General features: G+C 33.6%; 1 protein-coding gene across 4 annotated transcripts in view; it reads right to left on the bottom strand.

Annotated features, from left to right (window-relative positions):
• Positions 1 to 17,322, bottom strand: part of LRBA (LPS responsive beige-like anchor protein) — a 513,768-nt gene that overhangs the window by 233,735 nt on the left and 262,711 nt on the right. For all 4 annotated transcript variants that reach the window (XM_045831330.1, XM_045831331.1, XM_045831332.1 and 1 more), the window contains one exon: positions 6,654 to 6,778. In XM_045831330.1, the coding sequence (XP_045687286.1) occupies positions 6,654 to 6,778 (125 nt within the window). The remainder of the gene's footprint in view (positions 1 to 6,653; positions 6,779 to 17,322) is intronic.

Below are 17,322 nucleotides of genomic sequence, written 5' to 3'. Positions count from 1 at the left end.
AAGCTCACTGTGTCACATAAGGGAAAGTTTAGCAGCGTCCTTCCTCCCAGTCCCGGTTTCCAGCTAGGGAAATCCCAGAGGCAAAGCACCTGATCCGCCGGGCAGCAGCTATTGATATGGAAATCAGACTGCCCGGCTTTCTGCTCTCCGCGGCACTTTCCGCCTGGGCATCGCGTCCAAAGCCCATAAAGGATAAAGCGCTCGGTTTGCAGTAACGTGACTAATATTTCTCTATATAATTTATGCTAAATAGTTAAATTATGTGTCTGTTACCTGATTATCCTGAGAAATCAAAGGTTCGTTGAATTTAATAGGCATCGTATGGATAATGTTAAAAGGTAAAAGTTTATTTTTATTATATTTACTGTGAGTTCAACGTTTATATCATTTACATACAATACTTATGGCACTACTTAAAAAAACATAGGTACTTTCTATTAAATAACAAAGTCATGGAAAGAAGCTTTCTATATTTAACTTTGAATAACCGCTATGTGGTAAGTAAAACCTTATTTTCCTATGCTGCACACATATGAAAGTCTCAATAAATATTTGAAAAAAAATTTTAAGTGTCTAATTTAAATGGCTTTATGTTTTTACAAGCTACAAAGAAATATACCCAAACCCAATAATTTTTAAGAAAATAACAGTATAAATTTTTATGTCATTGTTTATATTCAAGTATTTATGTTTCCTTACTTTGAAATCATAAACACTGCCCTTAGCCCAAACAAGGACTTCTCCGGTTTACTAAAAATAAATTGGTCGCTGAGAAATAGAAGAGAAATCATCATCGTCTACATTTCCTTATAAAGTACATTGTACTTAATTAACAACTGCCAGTCAGATTTTAGTACAAAATCAGCATGTTACATTCTCATTTTCCAGACTTAAATTCGTTCGTCAAAGCAGAAATCATAACAATGCTAATATTAAAGAACACTAATCATGTGCCAGGGAGTGTTCAAAGCACTTTACATATTTAACTCATTTAATTCTCATAAACCCCCCCCCTTCTAATTTCTCCTTTTCAGATGAATAAAAAGGCTCAGAGAAGGTTATATAACTTGCCCAAGGCAACACAGCTACTGAGTCAAGTCAGGAGTCTGGGGCACCAGAATCTGGGCTCTCCCCACTATGCAAAGATGGATGGACTCGTAATCTACTGGTTAGTTTACTGTTCTTAAGTTTCACATGGCACATGTTAAAGGGTTAAGTCAGAATTACCATAAAAAAGCAAAGAATAAAAAGAATTCATTTCCAAACCTGCATATTATGAACATATGCCAAATATATAAAAAACAACTAAATTCAACACCTCGATCATTACTTTCTCTGATAATTGCCATACATGTTGTGAAGTACACCAAGTTGATTTGGGGAAAAAAAAGGGGGGGGCCTTTAATCTGCAAACATTTACAAAAAAAATTATAGTAGCCAGTGGGGATATAAAATAGCTCAGTAAATAAATTCCCATTCATTTAAATGACCATTAAATATAATTTTTTATTCCTTGCAACTGAAATTTAAAGTGTTTTTAAATATGTTTTCATCATGCTGACACATTAAAACACAGTAACTTCTGAATTAAATAAAATTTTATGAAAAAATTTTAAAGTATTATAGGCCTACTATACACATACAAACACCCACTTTTTATTTATTTACTTATTTTTACAAGCTCAGATTCTGGAATTGTTCAACCTCAACTGAAAAACCTCTTGTCATGGAAAATATGCAGCTTACTGATATTTAGAATGGTTTTCCTGTAATTAACTCCCCCTGGAGGATTTTAAGTTAGCAGCAGTAAAATCACCAACAGTGCTCTAACACACACCACATGCGCTGGCGCTCAATCCTCAGTGGTCTAATAGCCCTCTGCTAAAGAACTTTGTTTTGTTTTCAAAATCAGAACAAAACTGTCCCAAGCATTAAATAAAAGATAATTATCATGTTTATGTGCTGGGAAAAGTATAAGGCAAACAAAAGTTTGCCTCATACTCAATCAACCATTGAAACAAGTATCAAGCATTTTGATATCTTCTGTGAGTATATTGTATGCTTGTATAAAAGTTCAATTGGATGAAGTCAGAACATACTTTTGGTTCAGTTTTAAAGCTTGATTCAGATCTTTTCTGGATAATAAAATTACTACCAACCATGGTAACTGCTTAAATTTTCATATCACCATTAACAGATTGCCTTCGTCTAATCTCACATTTTACTCTAGTTAATATTTATTCTAACTTAGTAACTAGAGGACAATTGTTACATAAATTGGATAAATTTGTCAAAAATGCTTTCTTTGAATCATGACTGTTGATTCACTAAAGCTAAGAGCTATAAGCAGACTCAGAGAATAGATGGTTCTCCAAAAAGTGAAGTTCAAGTTCTTTATAGCTAGCACTGGACATGAGCTGATTCATCTATATTCAAAACAGGCTAGGTAAACAAAATTCAAATGTAAGAATATAGAAAACTCTTGTACCTATGATATACAAATCTCCTTTTAAAAGTCTACTGCAGCAGTGAAATGGTAATCAGTGGTCCATATTACAGTAAAGTTGTTAAAGAATTAAGACACTTCGTTTTTTTTTTTTTTTAATTACTACTGAAATAACAAAGTGACCTCAAATGTATATAAAATAAATATGGGCATCCACTTAGTGTGTTGTGAAGCACATACCGCAACTGTTCATTCTTAACAAGAAACAGAAAGAATGTCTTATATACAATTATTATCCTAAAATAATTCCATTTTTTATAGTTTGTGCAGTTTCCAAAGGTTTCCAAGTCAAGAAGATTCATTTGAAGAAAAATTAGTGAAACTACAAAGGATGATTAGGAGAACGAACCAAGTTCATCTCCCAATGATCACGGGTCCCTTATAAGTGTTAGATAGAAAACCTAGTGTATGTGGATCCTAAGAAGAAGGAAATATCATCTGGCATTATTGAAGTTATGAGCGAATGGCATCATTTAGGATCTTTACATAGTCTGTCATCACTACAAAACCAGATGAGGTACTTGTATCATTCCATATGATTACAAGATACTTTTTAAACTATGTTAAATCCTCCTCATATATTTCTATGAGCATGCACAGTCTCTACAAAAAAAAAAAAAGTCTTGAATTCGATAGGATTCTACTGCTAAGCTCTTTTAGTGTTTGAATTAAAACCAATTTTCTACCATTTAAAACATGTTTCACGTGGCTTCAATTTAAATATAAAATTCCCATTACATTTAACAATGGATTTTAGAAGACAGCATAAAACAACGGTAAAAAAAATGTGACTAATCATGGGTTACCTGCACCAAGATATTATGTTATCATCTACCAAGAATTATGTTGGTCCTTTGTTTCCTCAGTTTCCTCTTTTGTAAACAATAGCATTAGACTAGACTTGAGCCTTATGTTCTTTCCAAATCTAAATGCTGTGATAATGAATAGCTGACAGACTGGGTCCCGTGCATTAGAAGACTGTTAAGAATACTTACGAATGATTTCTAATAATTTTTAAAACTATGAAAGAAAATGCCCAGAAGAATCAAATATCCACCTCTGCTTGCTGCCACTAATTTCCATAAAGAATATTTAATCATAAGAGGAAGTATTAGTTTTAATTTTAAAATATGATGCAGTTTCTGCAAAGTTCAAGAAATCTCCCATTACAAAATGACTTTTATAAATAACCACTTTGGAGGGTCTCTCTTTGAAAAATTACCCAAAGCCCTTTTCCCCAAGCAAGTTAATGTGAACTTGGGAAGGGCAATTAAATTGTCAGAATTAAAAAATTTGTTTTTAACTAGAAGGTAGCCAGAAGTAGAGTCATGGGGCTAGTATTGATCGCCCGAACGGAGCACATCACTCTTCAGGTATTTACTCTGCCACCTTTACACCAGAGGCTTTCCTTCAAATCACATCAATCCATAAAAAAGATGGCTCTTACGACTAAAATATATAACTAATCTCCAACAGCATTTCTATTCAGATGTCATCCTTTGATGATGATAATATACTTCATGAGGTTTTAAGATTCTACATTTTCAAAATGTCCTGTCTCCTTTGTTAAATCAATTATAAACAAAAGTGAGAAGTCATAAAACAATATAAAACTGACACTGCCTCAGTAATATCTATTTTAAATACTCAAATTTCACATTAAAGCATAGTATTTATCCATGCTAAATTCTGTAATTTCAACTGTTTTTTTATTGTACTGTTTATTTGGCATTCTTGACTCTTAATATGTTTATTTTCATTAGTTTCCTATTGTTATTTAGTATTAAAAACAAAGACTTTCATAACAAAATTAAAAGTGAATGTCAACCATAAAATTATTTAATAAAATATTTTAAAAGCTCTTTGCTTACATATTAGCATAAATTATGACATCAAACTACTATAGTACAATGTATGTACTAAGTTCCAAAACTAATATTTCTTTATTATTTAAAAAAAACTATATACAAAGTATAATTAGAGTTTGTACGTTTTTCAGAAAGTGTTATATTAACTATGACTCATCTTAATTGCAAGACTACTGAAGAATCTCCTACACATTTCATTAATTTTTTAAAATACACATTTCAGATTTAAATTTGTTTTTAATCTTTTCAGAGCCTTTTAAATATTAGCTATTATAAGATTAGTGTAAAAGGTTACCAAGCAGAATGAAATTGCATAAAACGCTTAACTGAAGTTCTCTCTCAATGTGAAAATGCATAATAAAATATAGGTAAGTAACTGATATTATATTAATCTTTCAATTACTATTTGGAGCATTAAGAGTGAAATCTGCTTCTATACAGGATATAAAAAAATCTTAAATAAATGACAGTAAACATTGCTAATAAATACCTTTTTTAAATCAGCCTCTTAGCATAAGAAATTTGACACAATATTATTTTAAAATGTAAAGTTGAACAATAAGATTAAAATTTATTCATTATAAGGAAGATTACATTCCTCAAAATGGTTAAAGGGTAAATAAACTTTTCTTATAAAAATAGATTTTAATAAGTGCTTTAATTAAACCTATACCACAAATTTTAAATTCAGTTACAGATATTTCTCTCAAGTAACAGCATTAACAGTTTGCCTCTATGTAATTTGAGAAAGCAAGTCCCTCTCTACAGACATAAAATGAAAAATTTTCATAACATTTTCATTCACTGACTTCAGAACTCACAGCTCAATGTGAAATGACAGTTAAGGAGACAGAAAAATACCCATTAAATTTTAAGGGCACATGGTAGCATCTGTTTGACTGCAAAGGATAAAAAAGGCTTTTTTTTTTTTTCAATGTAAGGGTCATGAACCAAAAACAAAACAGAAACAAAAACAAAAACAAAAACAGGAGAGAAAAATATATATATGACACTGGAATTTGGAACACCACATAAACGGTACATGATCCTTAAAAGCAAAGTGGCCTAATTAATTCTACACCTTATTTCTCCTCTCCACCTCCTGCAGTTGAAGATGTAGGGCTCTGAGACTATTATTGCTTTTAGATCACTTTGTTATTGACTATTCTCTGTATGATCATTTATTTTAAAGGACTGATGTCACATTTGGTGTTATATCTGATGACATATTGTGGACATTTTCTTCCAGAAATGGCTCTTTAAGGCTGAGTGCAAGAGGTTAAGCTGCCTGACTGAGGCCAAACCTAGGATCACATACTTTTAATCTAAATTCTTGATACCTTTACTGAATGTAATTTAACATATATTTTGTATACCAGATACTATCACTTAACCATAAGCTGCTGTATATTAAACTAATGCTATACAAAAGGGAAAATAAAATTATTTCTTATAAAAAAATAACCAATTTATACTTTATAAAGTCAAAGTAATTTTAACGTAATGAAGGACATTTTCCTCATTAATCAATATATCTTAATTGACTTTCAAAAATTATTAAAATATTAAATGAAATCATATGCCCAAAGAGAATAAACCCTCAAATCAAAAGGACTTTTCCAGTTTTTCCAATTTGCTCATCAGGCTTCTAACTAAACTGAATCATAGTGATACGCATTATATCAAAAAGAGGAAAAATATTTTGTTAAGCTCTGATAAGAAGATGATGCAGAACAGGAACGTTTGAAAATAATGTCTATTCTCTTTTTCCAGGAGCCATCTGTCATAACCATCTACAAATCAAGGCTCAGAAAGTATCTAGGCACCTGGACATTTATTACTATCTCTCCCACTTCATAATCTCGTGCTCAAATACCATGTTTGAGGGAAAATCATACACACACAACAGAGCCTAGAAACCTATTTGGTTTGTAAATGCTGTCTTTCTGATATTCATGGATTTAAGGCAGGCGTCCTGGATTAATTTACTCAGCTGAATGTGTCACTTAAAAGGAGAAATATTTTATCCTCCTACTCTGAAACAAAGGGTCTATGTTAAGTAAGTTTTGCATGTGTAACATAATAAATAAATACACTTGACACCATAATTTAATAGGACCCTACACTAACTATAAAAAATTTAACTTCTCCTTCTGGGGTGAGTAACTATGAAATGTGGTGTTGGACCACTTTACAGTGCCTTGTAATAATGAAGTTATGCTCTTCATTACCAAGTGCTCTACCTGCTGCTACTGGCAAGGACTGGTTTACACACTGACCATGTTCCACGGCTGTTTTTAGTGTCGCTTCAGGATGTGTCGATCCTAGAGGGTTACGCACAAATCGTCGCCGGCGCCGCAAGTCATCTTCCCAGTAGTCAAGGCGCCAGAACTCACGAGGACGACTACAATGAAACAGAGAAGCCACATATGTTAGCAATTATCAAACAGCGTGGTAGCACTGAATTTCTGCATAAAGCTCCCCTTGTTTGCTCTGCCTTTTTTTCCCTCCCCTTCCCCTTAATTCTCCCTCCACTTCACACTCCCCTTTCTGCAATCTTTAACTTAGGTATGTCCTTGAAAATAACAATATCACCTTCCAGTCTAAGGAACTCCTTTTCCTTTTTCTTGGAAGGTGAAATGAGCACTAAATACATCATTTTGAAATGAATTGCTGACAGTGTGATCAGTTTCCCCACACTCTAGTGGCATGTGCTCTGATTTCAGCCTCATTTCAGCCTCAGCAGGGCACCTTTCTCTGTGGCTGCATTTATAAACCAGAATAGGGAAAAGGCTATTATAAATATGGTATAGCATTACCTATATTAATCAAAGTCTGTCCCCCTTCATTTTTCTTCCTAATTTGTGCCTTTTTGTACAAGGTCAGTAAATCATACCATGAATTCTTGGTCCAGAAAGTGTTAACTTTAATGAATATCTCAGTTACATGGTTATGTATGTGATAATAAAATATTACTCTGTTTAGATGTGCAGGAATTTAATTAAAATAATCTCTTAAAATATTCATTACATTTAGCCCCTGAGGCTTAGAACAACACAAGAAAATGCATTTCTTTTCCATTTACTGTTTTTAAATAAACCATTCCTATAGAGTGAAATAGCAATCTATTTTCAAGCAAATCAGATTGGATTTCTGTTTTATGTAGTCTGTTTTTATATTTAATTAAAAACTACATGCTATATGATGTGCAATAATTGTTGTATCAAAAGCATACTTTTGGAAATCTATTTTTTAAAAAGGGTTCACTCAATTCAACGTCTCTATTTTCCCCAATTATGTAGACCCTTTATATGGCAATGTACAAATGTCCACTTTCTCTCCTGTAAACTAATCATGGTCTAACATGCTGGAAAACATTTTATAAAGAAAATGCTAATGTGAAGTGTTTTTTTTTTTCAGTTACAGGAAGAGAAAATATCTTTGCAGAATATATTTATTCATTAAAATACAGAACATTAAAAACCTATGGTTTGATAATGAAATCTTAAAAATTCATAATCAAAACTTCTGCAAGAAATGACTAATACAAAATAAAATCTCACTTGTATTTCATGAGCTAATAAAATTGTACCTGTCAGCTTTGACAAATTAGTAGTCTTGACCAATTGATAGTCTCAAAATACCCACATGTAAGTTACCCCTATTTTGATGTTTTAAAGATGCTACCTCTAAAAATTCAAATGACTTATAAATAACTACTTTATCAGTTAAAAATTATCCCAAATTAATAAAAGCATAGGCAACAAACAGTATATTATTTACAGAGAATATTTTTTAAAAACAATAGGAATTCATGCTCTTTTCTGAGAATGCTGGACAGACAGTGAGAACATCAAAGACTCCCTTTGTTGATTTTGATCATGCATAGAAATGAGATATAATCAAAATGGAATGCCAAAAAGTGTAAAATTTGCAGTCCTCAAAAAGAAAAATTAAAAAGCTCTTTTATTCTTTGTTATTTTGCTGACATCTTTTGAAAGAAAACTAATATTATATCATTTAAAAAGAAATAAGAAACATAAAGAATATACATACAAGCAAAAGATAGCAGTTGTTTGAACTCAATTAATACACTAAAATTCTCCTTAGGTGAGGGGAAAAGGCAAACAGATGGCTCTATGCTTGGCTTCGATAGTCATGGAGCCTGGATAGGCACTTCATCATTCTGCCTACCTACATTTATCTGTTAAAATTATTATCAAATATCAGCCAGGATGCAGTCGTGAATCACAGGCTGCTCCTCGTCTTCAGGGGAATGATACAATGAGGGTCTATTCATCAGTGCGGCAATCGGCACAAGTAATTAGTTCCCTAGACTGAGATCTCCTACAGAACCTATTTCAGTCAGCACCACAAACATATGACCATGTAAAGCTAATGAAAGCTGCTAAAATTTGTTAACCTTTTCTGCCATCAATCCTTCTAATATTCTAGGCTTCAGTATTATGCAAAGGTAGTAAATTATTAATTTGTCATTCATCCATTCTTCTGAATCTTAAGTCAAATTAAATGATGTCACTCTTCTTGATAACAATTAAAATTATAAGAGATGTTAAGCTATTATAAAATTATCACTAAATTAGGTAACAAAAGACTGTAGTATAATGCACAAGAGGGAAGTCAAATCCAATGACTACTGAAGCATGTATAGCAGTAGGTTGTGTCAAACAGTAGAAAAACCAGAGGAATTGTAAAACCACAAATTATCAAGTAACTCAAAGACAGTATCTGTCAGAATAATAACCAAAATTAGAAGGAAGAACTACACTATGTATTTTTGTGCTCTTCAACGCTAACAAAAAATGGCCGCAGTAGTGACATTCGGCTAAAACAAAAGCACCAGTCCAGCAGGACTGAGAATTTGTTTGCATAGTAAAAAAATTTTTAAGATAAGTTTCACTTATACTGACAATAATGCTTCTGTCTTCAAGTGTAAATATTCTACCGAAAGTAAAAAACTAGGGAGATACAATGCAAACAGAATGAAGACCTTTACACCTCCGCATGATAATCTTTATAATAAGCTGTGTCTCAGACTACGGTCTCCGTACGAGTAGACTACCTCCTGCACAACAATTTAAAGCAATCCAAAGACAAAGCAAACACCACGTATTTCTGAGCACAGACATAGAATGGATTACAAAAATCACCTAGAGAGCAATTTTTTTGAGAGTCTCTCCGTAAAAACCCATGGCTCCAGGTGATGTAGTTTGATACAAACCCTCAGGAAGTCGCTGATAATGGAGTACTTATTGGCCTCATCTGAAACAATAACATTTATCATCCATTTTCTGATGGTGAGAGTAATACATGTTCTTCGGAAAGAAGTCCTACTCATTTTTTCAGATGAGGGTAATTACTAGCATGTTTCAAGTCATTTACAAAGTAACAAACGTGGGCCTAAAAGTGTAATGTTTTGTCCCCTCGACCCTACTCCTTCCAACAACATATACTCAGTATATAAAGTTCTGTAGCCAAAAAAAGAGGCATGATTTGTCATTTCAGATAGAATCAAAAAGGGAAAGAAGTAGCTTTCAATTATCAACTTCCTGTAACTTTGATCATTCACATAAAGATTTCCCTCTCACTTGAGGAATATTGCCAGCCTCTCCCACAAAGCCCCAGCCAACTAGGGAAATTAGGATTAAAAATTGGCAAATTTGGTATACTGATCCAACATTATGAATTAAAATTATGTAATGTTATGAATTAACTAAATAAATTATTTTTTTGGAGTGATCATCATGGTATGGTTAAAAAGAAATAACTTAATACAAGCATGGGTGAGAAATCACTTATTTTGAGACCTTACAAATGTCTGTCTACATCACTACATACCACACCTACCCTCAAAATTACATTCATACTACATGATGCAACACTCACAAATGCCATTTTTATCCATTATTACTAAGAATTAAAACTAAGTTATCACAAAAAAAGTATGCAAGTTAAGGATGAGAGCCTAGGCTCTCTATATAAGGTTTGGAAACAAAGCCTTCTCTACCCAAGTTGCTGTAGTTTGGTCCCCTCTCATGACGCAGCCTCCAAGTACTAAAACCGTTGACTAATAGGAATACATGTGTCTTTGAAAGTTGAGAATGATACTGAAAAAAACAAATGTTCTAACTTTTCTTTCTAATAATTTCTCCCCACTTTTTGGCCTCATGTCAAAATGTCAGATTAAAATTACAATGTAAATCAAATTGTCTTTTTCTAATTATAAGTCATCTAATTATCTTCCTGCTTTAAAAAAAAACCTTTACATTTATTTGTATGTACATGCCTTTAACATATCACTATATATAAAAGAATACAAAACAATGCCATTTTGACATACTATACAAAATATGTCTTTTCTGTTTGACAAAAACAGAACTGAATACATTGTTGACATGAATCTTGGAAGGAACTCGGGCACAGATACACAGGATGTTTATTCCCTTTCCTAGGCCCATTGTCAGTAGTGAGTTGATCAGATAAAACAAATGAATAAGAATAAGCCAAATGATAATCAGTTGGAAAAGGGAGAAGTATTAAAACAAAGAAAAACTGAAGTATGATCCACATTCTTCATCTAATAGTTGAATGGTCCAACCATAAGTAATGTATTATTTTTCACATGTAAATAAGAAGACTTTTTAAAGTTCAGTTTTCCTTGAGGAAAGTATGGTAAGCCAATAGCCAATTAACAATGTATTGTATGAAAAAACAAACACTGAAATAGAATTCTAAAGTATTTTCTAATAACAATGACTGACTCTTCACCTTGAGCCAGATGCTGGGGATATAAGGGCTATTAAGATATTGTCCCTGATTAAGAAGTACAAATTGGAAGGTACAAAACAGTCATGGGGATGTAAAGTACAGCAAAGGGAATATAGTCAATAATATTGTAATAACTATGTATAATTTCAGGTTGGCACTAGATGTGGGGGAACATCTTTTAAGGTATATAAATATCTAACCACTATGCTATACACTTGAAACTAATATTGAATGTAAATATAAAATATAAAGCCTTCAAAAAAAGATATTGTCACTGACATGGAGAAGACAAATGTGAAAACAAAAATTCAAAAAAACATGTATGATAGAGCAGAACTCAAGTTGCTATTAAATTGCACAACTTCAAGGGATACAGTTCACACCAAAACTTGTGTAACTGGCACTACTGGAGTTGTACAATGCTCGGTTTTCAGTGTTATATGACCACGCTACGAGAACAACAAGGTACTATGGGAACACCCCATACGTTTCTCTCTCTGTACAAGGCTCATGCTCCTCTCTCTCCCAGAGTTAAATCTAATCTTGGAGATAGGAACCTGAACAAGGCCCCTCAGAGGCTATCAGTAGCAGTCACACAGTTAGTATATATTTCCCTGCTATAGGAAAAGGTGTCTAGACCAGGAATAGATACAGTTGTCAAAAAAAACAGGCAAAATTCAATGCACTAAAGAAAATAATCAAGAACAAAAGAGAAACAATAACATTTATTTCACTGAAATCATGAACTTCATATTACATTAAGGGAGATTTTCTTGATAGTGTTCTATTAAAGTAGAACAATACTAATTACTGAAATCAGTGATAACTATGTATGTATTCCACATATTGTATAACCTAAATATATTGACACTTATTAGCTAAATGTGTGTGTGTGTGTGTGTGTGTGTGTATCATCTCAATGTTTTCACCGCCATTTTAATGTGATTTGGATCTACATCAATAAAAGAATGCTAGTTTTAAAAAAACTGTCACCGTGAAATTACATTAGAAAAATTTCCCATTTTCCACCGTACCCACTTTCTTGTGACAATACCTGATAAATATTTATGACCTTAACAAAAGCCAATATTAAATATGGCCAGAGAAAAGTTCTAAATCCTAGAAAATTTTAGTACTTCATATTTATTCTTAATTTTTATATTACCTGTTTTTGTAACTCTTGTATCTCGCTAGTTTCTATTTTCATATTTTTAGATTAAAAATGCATGCCAGACATTACGACTTAAATGGTAACCTCCAGAAGAGAGTAAACATTTTCTGTGCACTGTCAGCTAGAAGATAAAAGGGCTTCAGCCTTAGGAAGGTTTCACTTTCTGCATAAATCTTGGTGAAATAATGTTCAGGTACGATAGGGTATCACACAACATAAAAGAATGCTTTATCTCACAAACTGAAATCCACAGTGCCTTCATGCAGATAGATAGAAAAAATATTAACTAAAACCTCTGTTTACCAAGTACCAGCTATAAGTCAAATGCAGGTGATCTACGCACTATGCCATCTTAATGAAAAGAAAAGAAGAACCCTTTAATTGCATGGATTCCAGACAGGAAGCATCTTCTAAAGCAGCATTCTCTCTGTATTAAGGCTAAACATCAGGATTTGGTATTAAATTGAGTCCCTAGAGCATCATGTATATTACTTATTTAAAATTATATATTATGTAGACATGAACTTCTGCATGGTACTATTCAGTGTATTTCTTTACTTGATTTTAAAGCATGTAGACACCCCTCTTCAATTAGCTGTTACGTGAAGTATTTTATGAAAGTATAATTTTACAACAAAGTCATTTATTCAAGAAATAATCCTAAGCTTTTCCTATCACTGTTAGCCTGTTAATCATTTTTTTATCCACCCAGCATTTCCACCAGTAAGCAAAGTTATGAGAAGATCAAAATCTAGTGTTAATTGTACTACCAAATTAAAATTAGCAAAGGACAACTAAAAAAAAGAAATTAAAATAAATTATATTGCTGGAGACTAGAAGCCCTAAAACTTACCCCAGTAGCCATCCTATTTAGACAAATCTCATCTATTTTCCCCAAACATCTAATTTTTTTTTTTTTTAGATTTGTCAAATTTTATTTTTTTTTAGATTTATTTATTTTTAGGGAGGTAAGGGAGAGAGAGAGAGAGAAACACCAATGTGCGGCTGCTGGGGGTCATGGCCTGCAACCCGGGCATGTACCCTGGCTGGGAATCGAACCTGGGACACTTTGGTTCCCAGCCCGCACTCAATCCACTGAGCTACGCCAGCCAGGGCTAAACATCTAATTTTTTAAAAAATTCACCAAACATTTGTTGAGTGCCTACTATGCATGAGATTTTGATATGTACAAATGGATTATACTGGGCGCAGTCTAGAATTTTTTTTTTATTTTTGCTGTTACAATCAGGATAAGGAAATGATCAAGTGTCAAAAATAATATAACTTTAAAATAGACAGCATTTATTGCATTTGGTTCCTCGGTACTAAACGTTGTGCTCTTTCATACATACATTACCACCAAGTCTCACAACAACCCTGCCATGGTTAAATACTGTTATTTTCATTTTAAATTGAAGAAGCTAAGTCTCACCCATCAGTAGTAAATAATAAGCCGATGTTCTTCAAAGCCAATGAGCTGTTCACATGACATTTCCTGTAGAGACTCTTACTGGATACTATTGTAGCTATGACCAAAGTGCTAATGAGCTCTGCCTGGGAGAACTGAGGGCCTCAATAGGGTTTCAGTGAGGATCTAATTTCTAAGTTCCACGAGGACAAGGGTTTGTGTCGGATTCACTGATCAGGCACAGTAACTGGAACAAAGCTGGCCGTTAGTAAATAATTGATTGAAAAATGAATAATATGACTTTTTAAAACAAACACCAATGATAAACAGGAATCTGCTGGGCAAAATAGAAATGACAATACAAGCAAAAAAAAAATCTAGCATGAACAAGGCCATGGAGACATAAAAAGGCACTTTTATCTAAAGGGGTTCAGGTAAGAAGGATCATTTCAAAGCAGCCTTAAAATAACAAAAGCTAGGGTAGGAAACAAAAGTCTAGAACTAAGATTTCAAAAGGGCTTGTATAGTCAACTAAAGTAGTTACCTTTACATAATCTAGTCAAAAGATAACCAAGCTTCCTCAGTAATACAGAATTAATCTGATCAGCCTTGCACGTTACATGGCAGGAAAATAAAAAAAGGCAGAGGGTTGGAGCCTTGAGGCTAAAATTCGAGACGTGTTTCAAGTGGAATAGATCAGATTTGCAGACATTCAACACAGGAGGTAAGGAAAAGGAGATGGTAAGACTGAGGTTTGCAACAAAGGGGCAGTAAAGGGATGAAGATGCTACTTAACTAAAATGATGCAGGTTAAGGAGGTGTGGTTGGAAAGAATAATCATGTCCTGGATACCTAATAATGTCTGGGCAGAAAAGTCTAGTAAGTAAGCAATATTACTTGGGAACACAAAAAAAGCATCCTGGCTAGAGATATATAATTAAGAGATGTATCAGCCTTGGGAGTCAGTGGATTTAGACCATCATCTAACAAAAGTTTACCAAGTGGTTATTATAAGCTAGGTAGTGTGCTAGATCCAGAGAAAACTATATTGAAAGGATGGGAGAAGAGTAGAAATAAAATCTGGGAAATTCCAATATTTACAGTACTTCAGAAGAGGAAAGGATCAATGAAACAGAGAAGAAAGCAACTGCTCCTTATAGTCAATAAGATAATAGGAGAACCAAAATAGAATGCTGCCATAGAGGGCTAAGAAGCAAAGTCTCATCAGTGAACGGGCAGCAATATTTAATTCTGCATACATTATGTCCAGAAGGACAAAGAATGAAGAGGAGCTTTCATGTTTCTATGTTTTAAACAGTTACATCATATATAATTTATACACCGTAAAGTTCACCTGTTTAAAGTGTACAATGCAATGGTTTTTAGTAAATTTATAGTTACATAACCATTGCCACAATCTAATTTAGAATATGCTTATTTCCCCCAAGAAGCAATCCCATTCCCTTTATGAGTAATTCCCCATTCTCCCATCCTTGAGGATGGACATGTATTTCCCAGTATGTAGGGGAAAAGGTAACTAACTGCATGTGCTTGCTTTGGCTTGGGGCTTCTTAAGTTCGAACCAATTTTAAAATAAGTCATATTGTAAGTGATTGGTAAAAGGCAGTTGTATTAGTATTGGAACTTTTTGGAGAGTTTAAGGGTTATGAGAATAGATACATTTTTTTAACATTTCCAATATGGCTATGGTACCAAAGGAATGAGTCTAACTTACCTTTTCAGGGAAACTCTTTAAAATAAAATTAGTAACTAATTCATACTATAAGATATATAAAAACTAAAGTTTTTGAGTAATTTATATTACAAATCACTAGTCTTAAAAATTTCTGGATATGACATAAAAATATTTTGGCCTCATTTCTTTTAAAGTACTTAAAATTCATCACCTTGTCTCTACCATATACTAGATCTATGACCTCTACAAAACTCACGATCATCTTTGGGCCTCCACTGCGCTACATAAAGTAACTAGAACCTGTTCAGCCTCTCTCACAGGGCCGTTGCGGGGAATCCAGTGAAATGGAAGATGTGGAAGTGCTATGAAAGCTATGAAATGTAAGCTACTGTTTGCAGTTAGTAATGAATTTAAGTGTTTGGATACTTCTACATGCCATTTATTTTGTTGAAGCCTATATTTAAAGTGGTATTCCCGTTGACTTGCAGTGCAAATTAAACAAAAACAAAACTCAATTAAAATGTCCTGTAACAGCCCATGGCAATGATTAGCTTACTTTCTCTTCAGATTTACTGATTCTAGATATATTATACAAATGGAATCAAACAATATGTAGAAGCCTCTGACTGGCTTCTTTCAATTAGAATGCTTCTGAGGGTCACAGGATGTTGTAGCATGTATCAGTTCTCCATCCCTTTTTATTGCCAAATGTCATTTCATTATATGAACAGACTGTAATTCGCTTATCCATTCATAGGCTGATAAACATCTGAACTGCGTCCAGTTCAAATAGGGGGTATTTGGGTTTTATAATTAGAAAATTGAAGTACTCACTTGGTTACCTAGCTAGCAGACACTTCTCCACTCTTTCCTTTTTCCTAACAAATTTCCCTAATTACTCCTTAAGAATTATAGTTTTGTTCAGATAACACTTCTCGGATGATTTGAAGATTTATGGAAAGCTCCCTCTAAGCCAGTTATGATCATCTTGCCAATGACTGGTTCCAGAATCTAACTTTAAACCAATTATTACATAAATTGTGCCTACCAATCACTAGTCACCAAAATGAAATGAAAAACATTTGTTCAGTGGCTGGGACAGGAGTCTTCCCTTTCTTCTGCAGAACAGGGAAACACTAGACTCAGTTACTTGCATCTCTAACAAAACCATGAAGAAGCCAGACTGGGTGGGGGTGGGGTGGGGTGGTGAAGGGTGAATTTATACCTCCAGGGACACAAAACAGCAAGAACTGCAGGAAAATGGAGCTGTCCTTAAGTCTTTACATATCTGTACTTTTATTTTTGTTTTGTTATTTTACAGAATTTTATGCATTTGTTTGAGCCAAACTGATGACATATACCAGGGAGTAAGATCTCAAATGCTCCCTGCACTTCTTACCCTAAAAGGTTATTCTTCACAATTGAATGAAATGAGAATTTCACTTTACCTATCACTTGCCTTTGAAGCCATCTAACAGATAAAATGATTATTGGTGATGCCATTAGCAATTCGATTACACATGTGAAAGGATAACTAAATGGTAATGAACTGATGCTTTAGTGGAGACTGTTAATACTGACTTCCTTTAAAAATACTTTTTGACTACAGAAAGAATTAGGAAGCTACATGGTAGTTTTAAAAGGGTAAAGAAGCCCTGGCTGGAGTAGCTCAGTGGATTGAGCGCGGGCTGTGAACCAAAGTGTCGCAGGTTCGATTCCCAGTCAGGGTACACACCTAGGTTGCAGGCCATGACCCCCAGCAACCACACATTGATGTTTCTCTCTCTCTCTATCTCTATCTCCCTCCCTTCCCTCTCTAAAAATAAATAAACTTTTAAAAAAGAGGGTAAAGAACAGAGTTAAGCATGTTTGCAGACAGGAAAA

This window comes from Phyllostomus hastatus, unplaced genomic scaffold (genome assembly GCF_019186645.2).
Source record: "Phyllostomus hastatus isolate PE091 unplaced genomic scaffold, TTU_PhHast_1.1 phas_contig_159, whole genome shotgun sequence".
Lineage (NCBI taxonomy): Eukaryota > Metazoa > Chordata > Mammalia > Chiroptera > Phyllostomidae > Phyllostomus > Phyllostomus hastatus.
The sequence above is the reverse complement of the archived record's forward strand: the minus strand, read 5'-3'. Positions and strand labels throughout refer to the sequence as shown.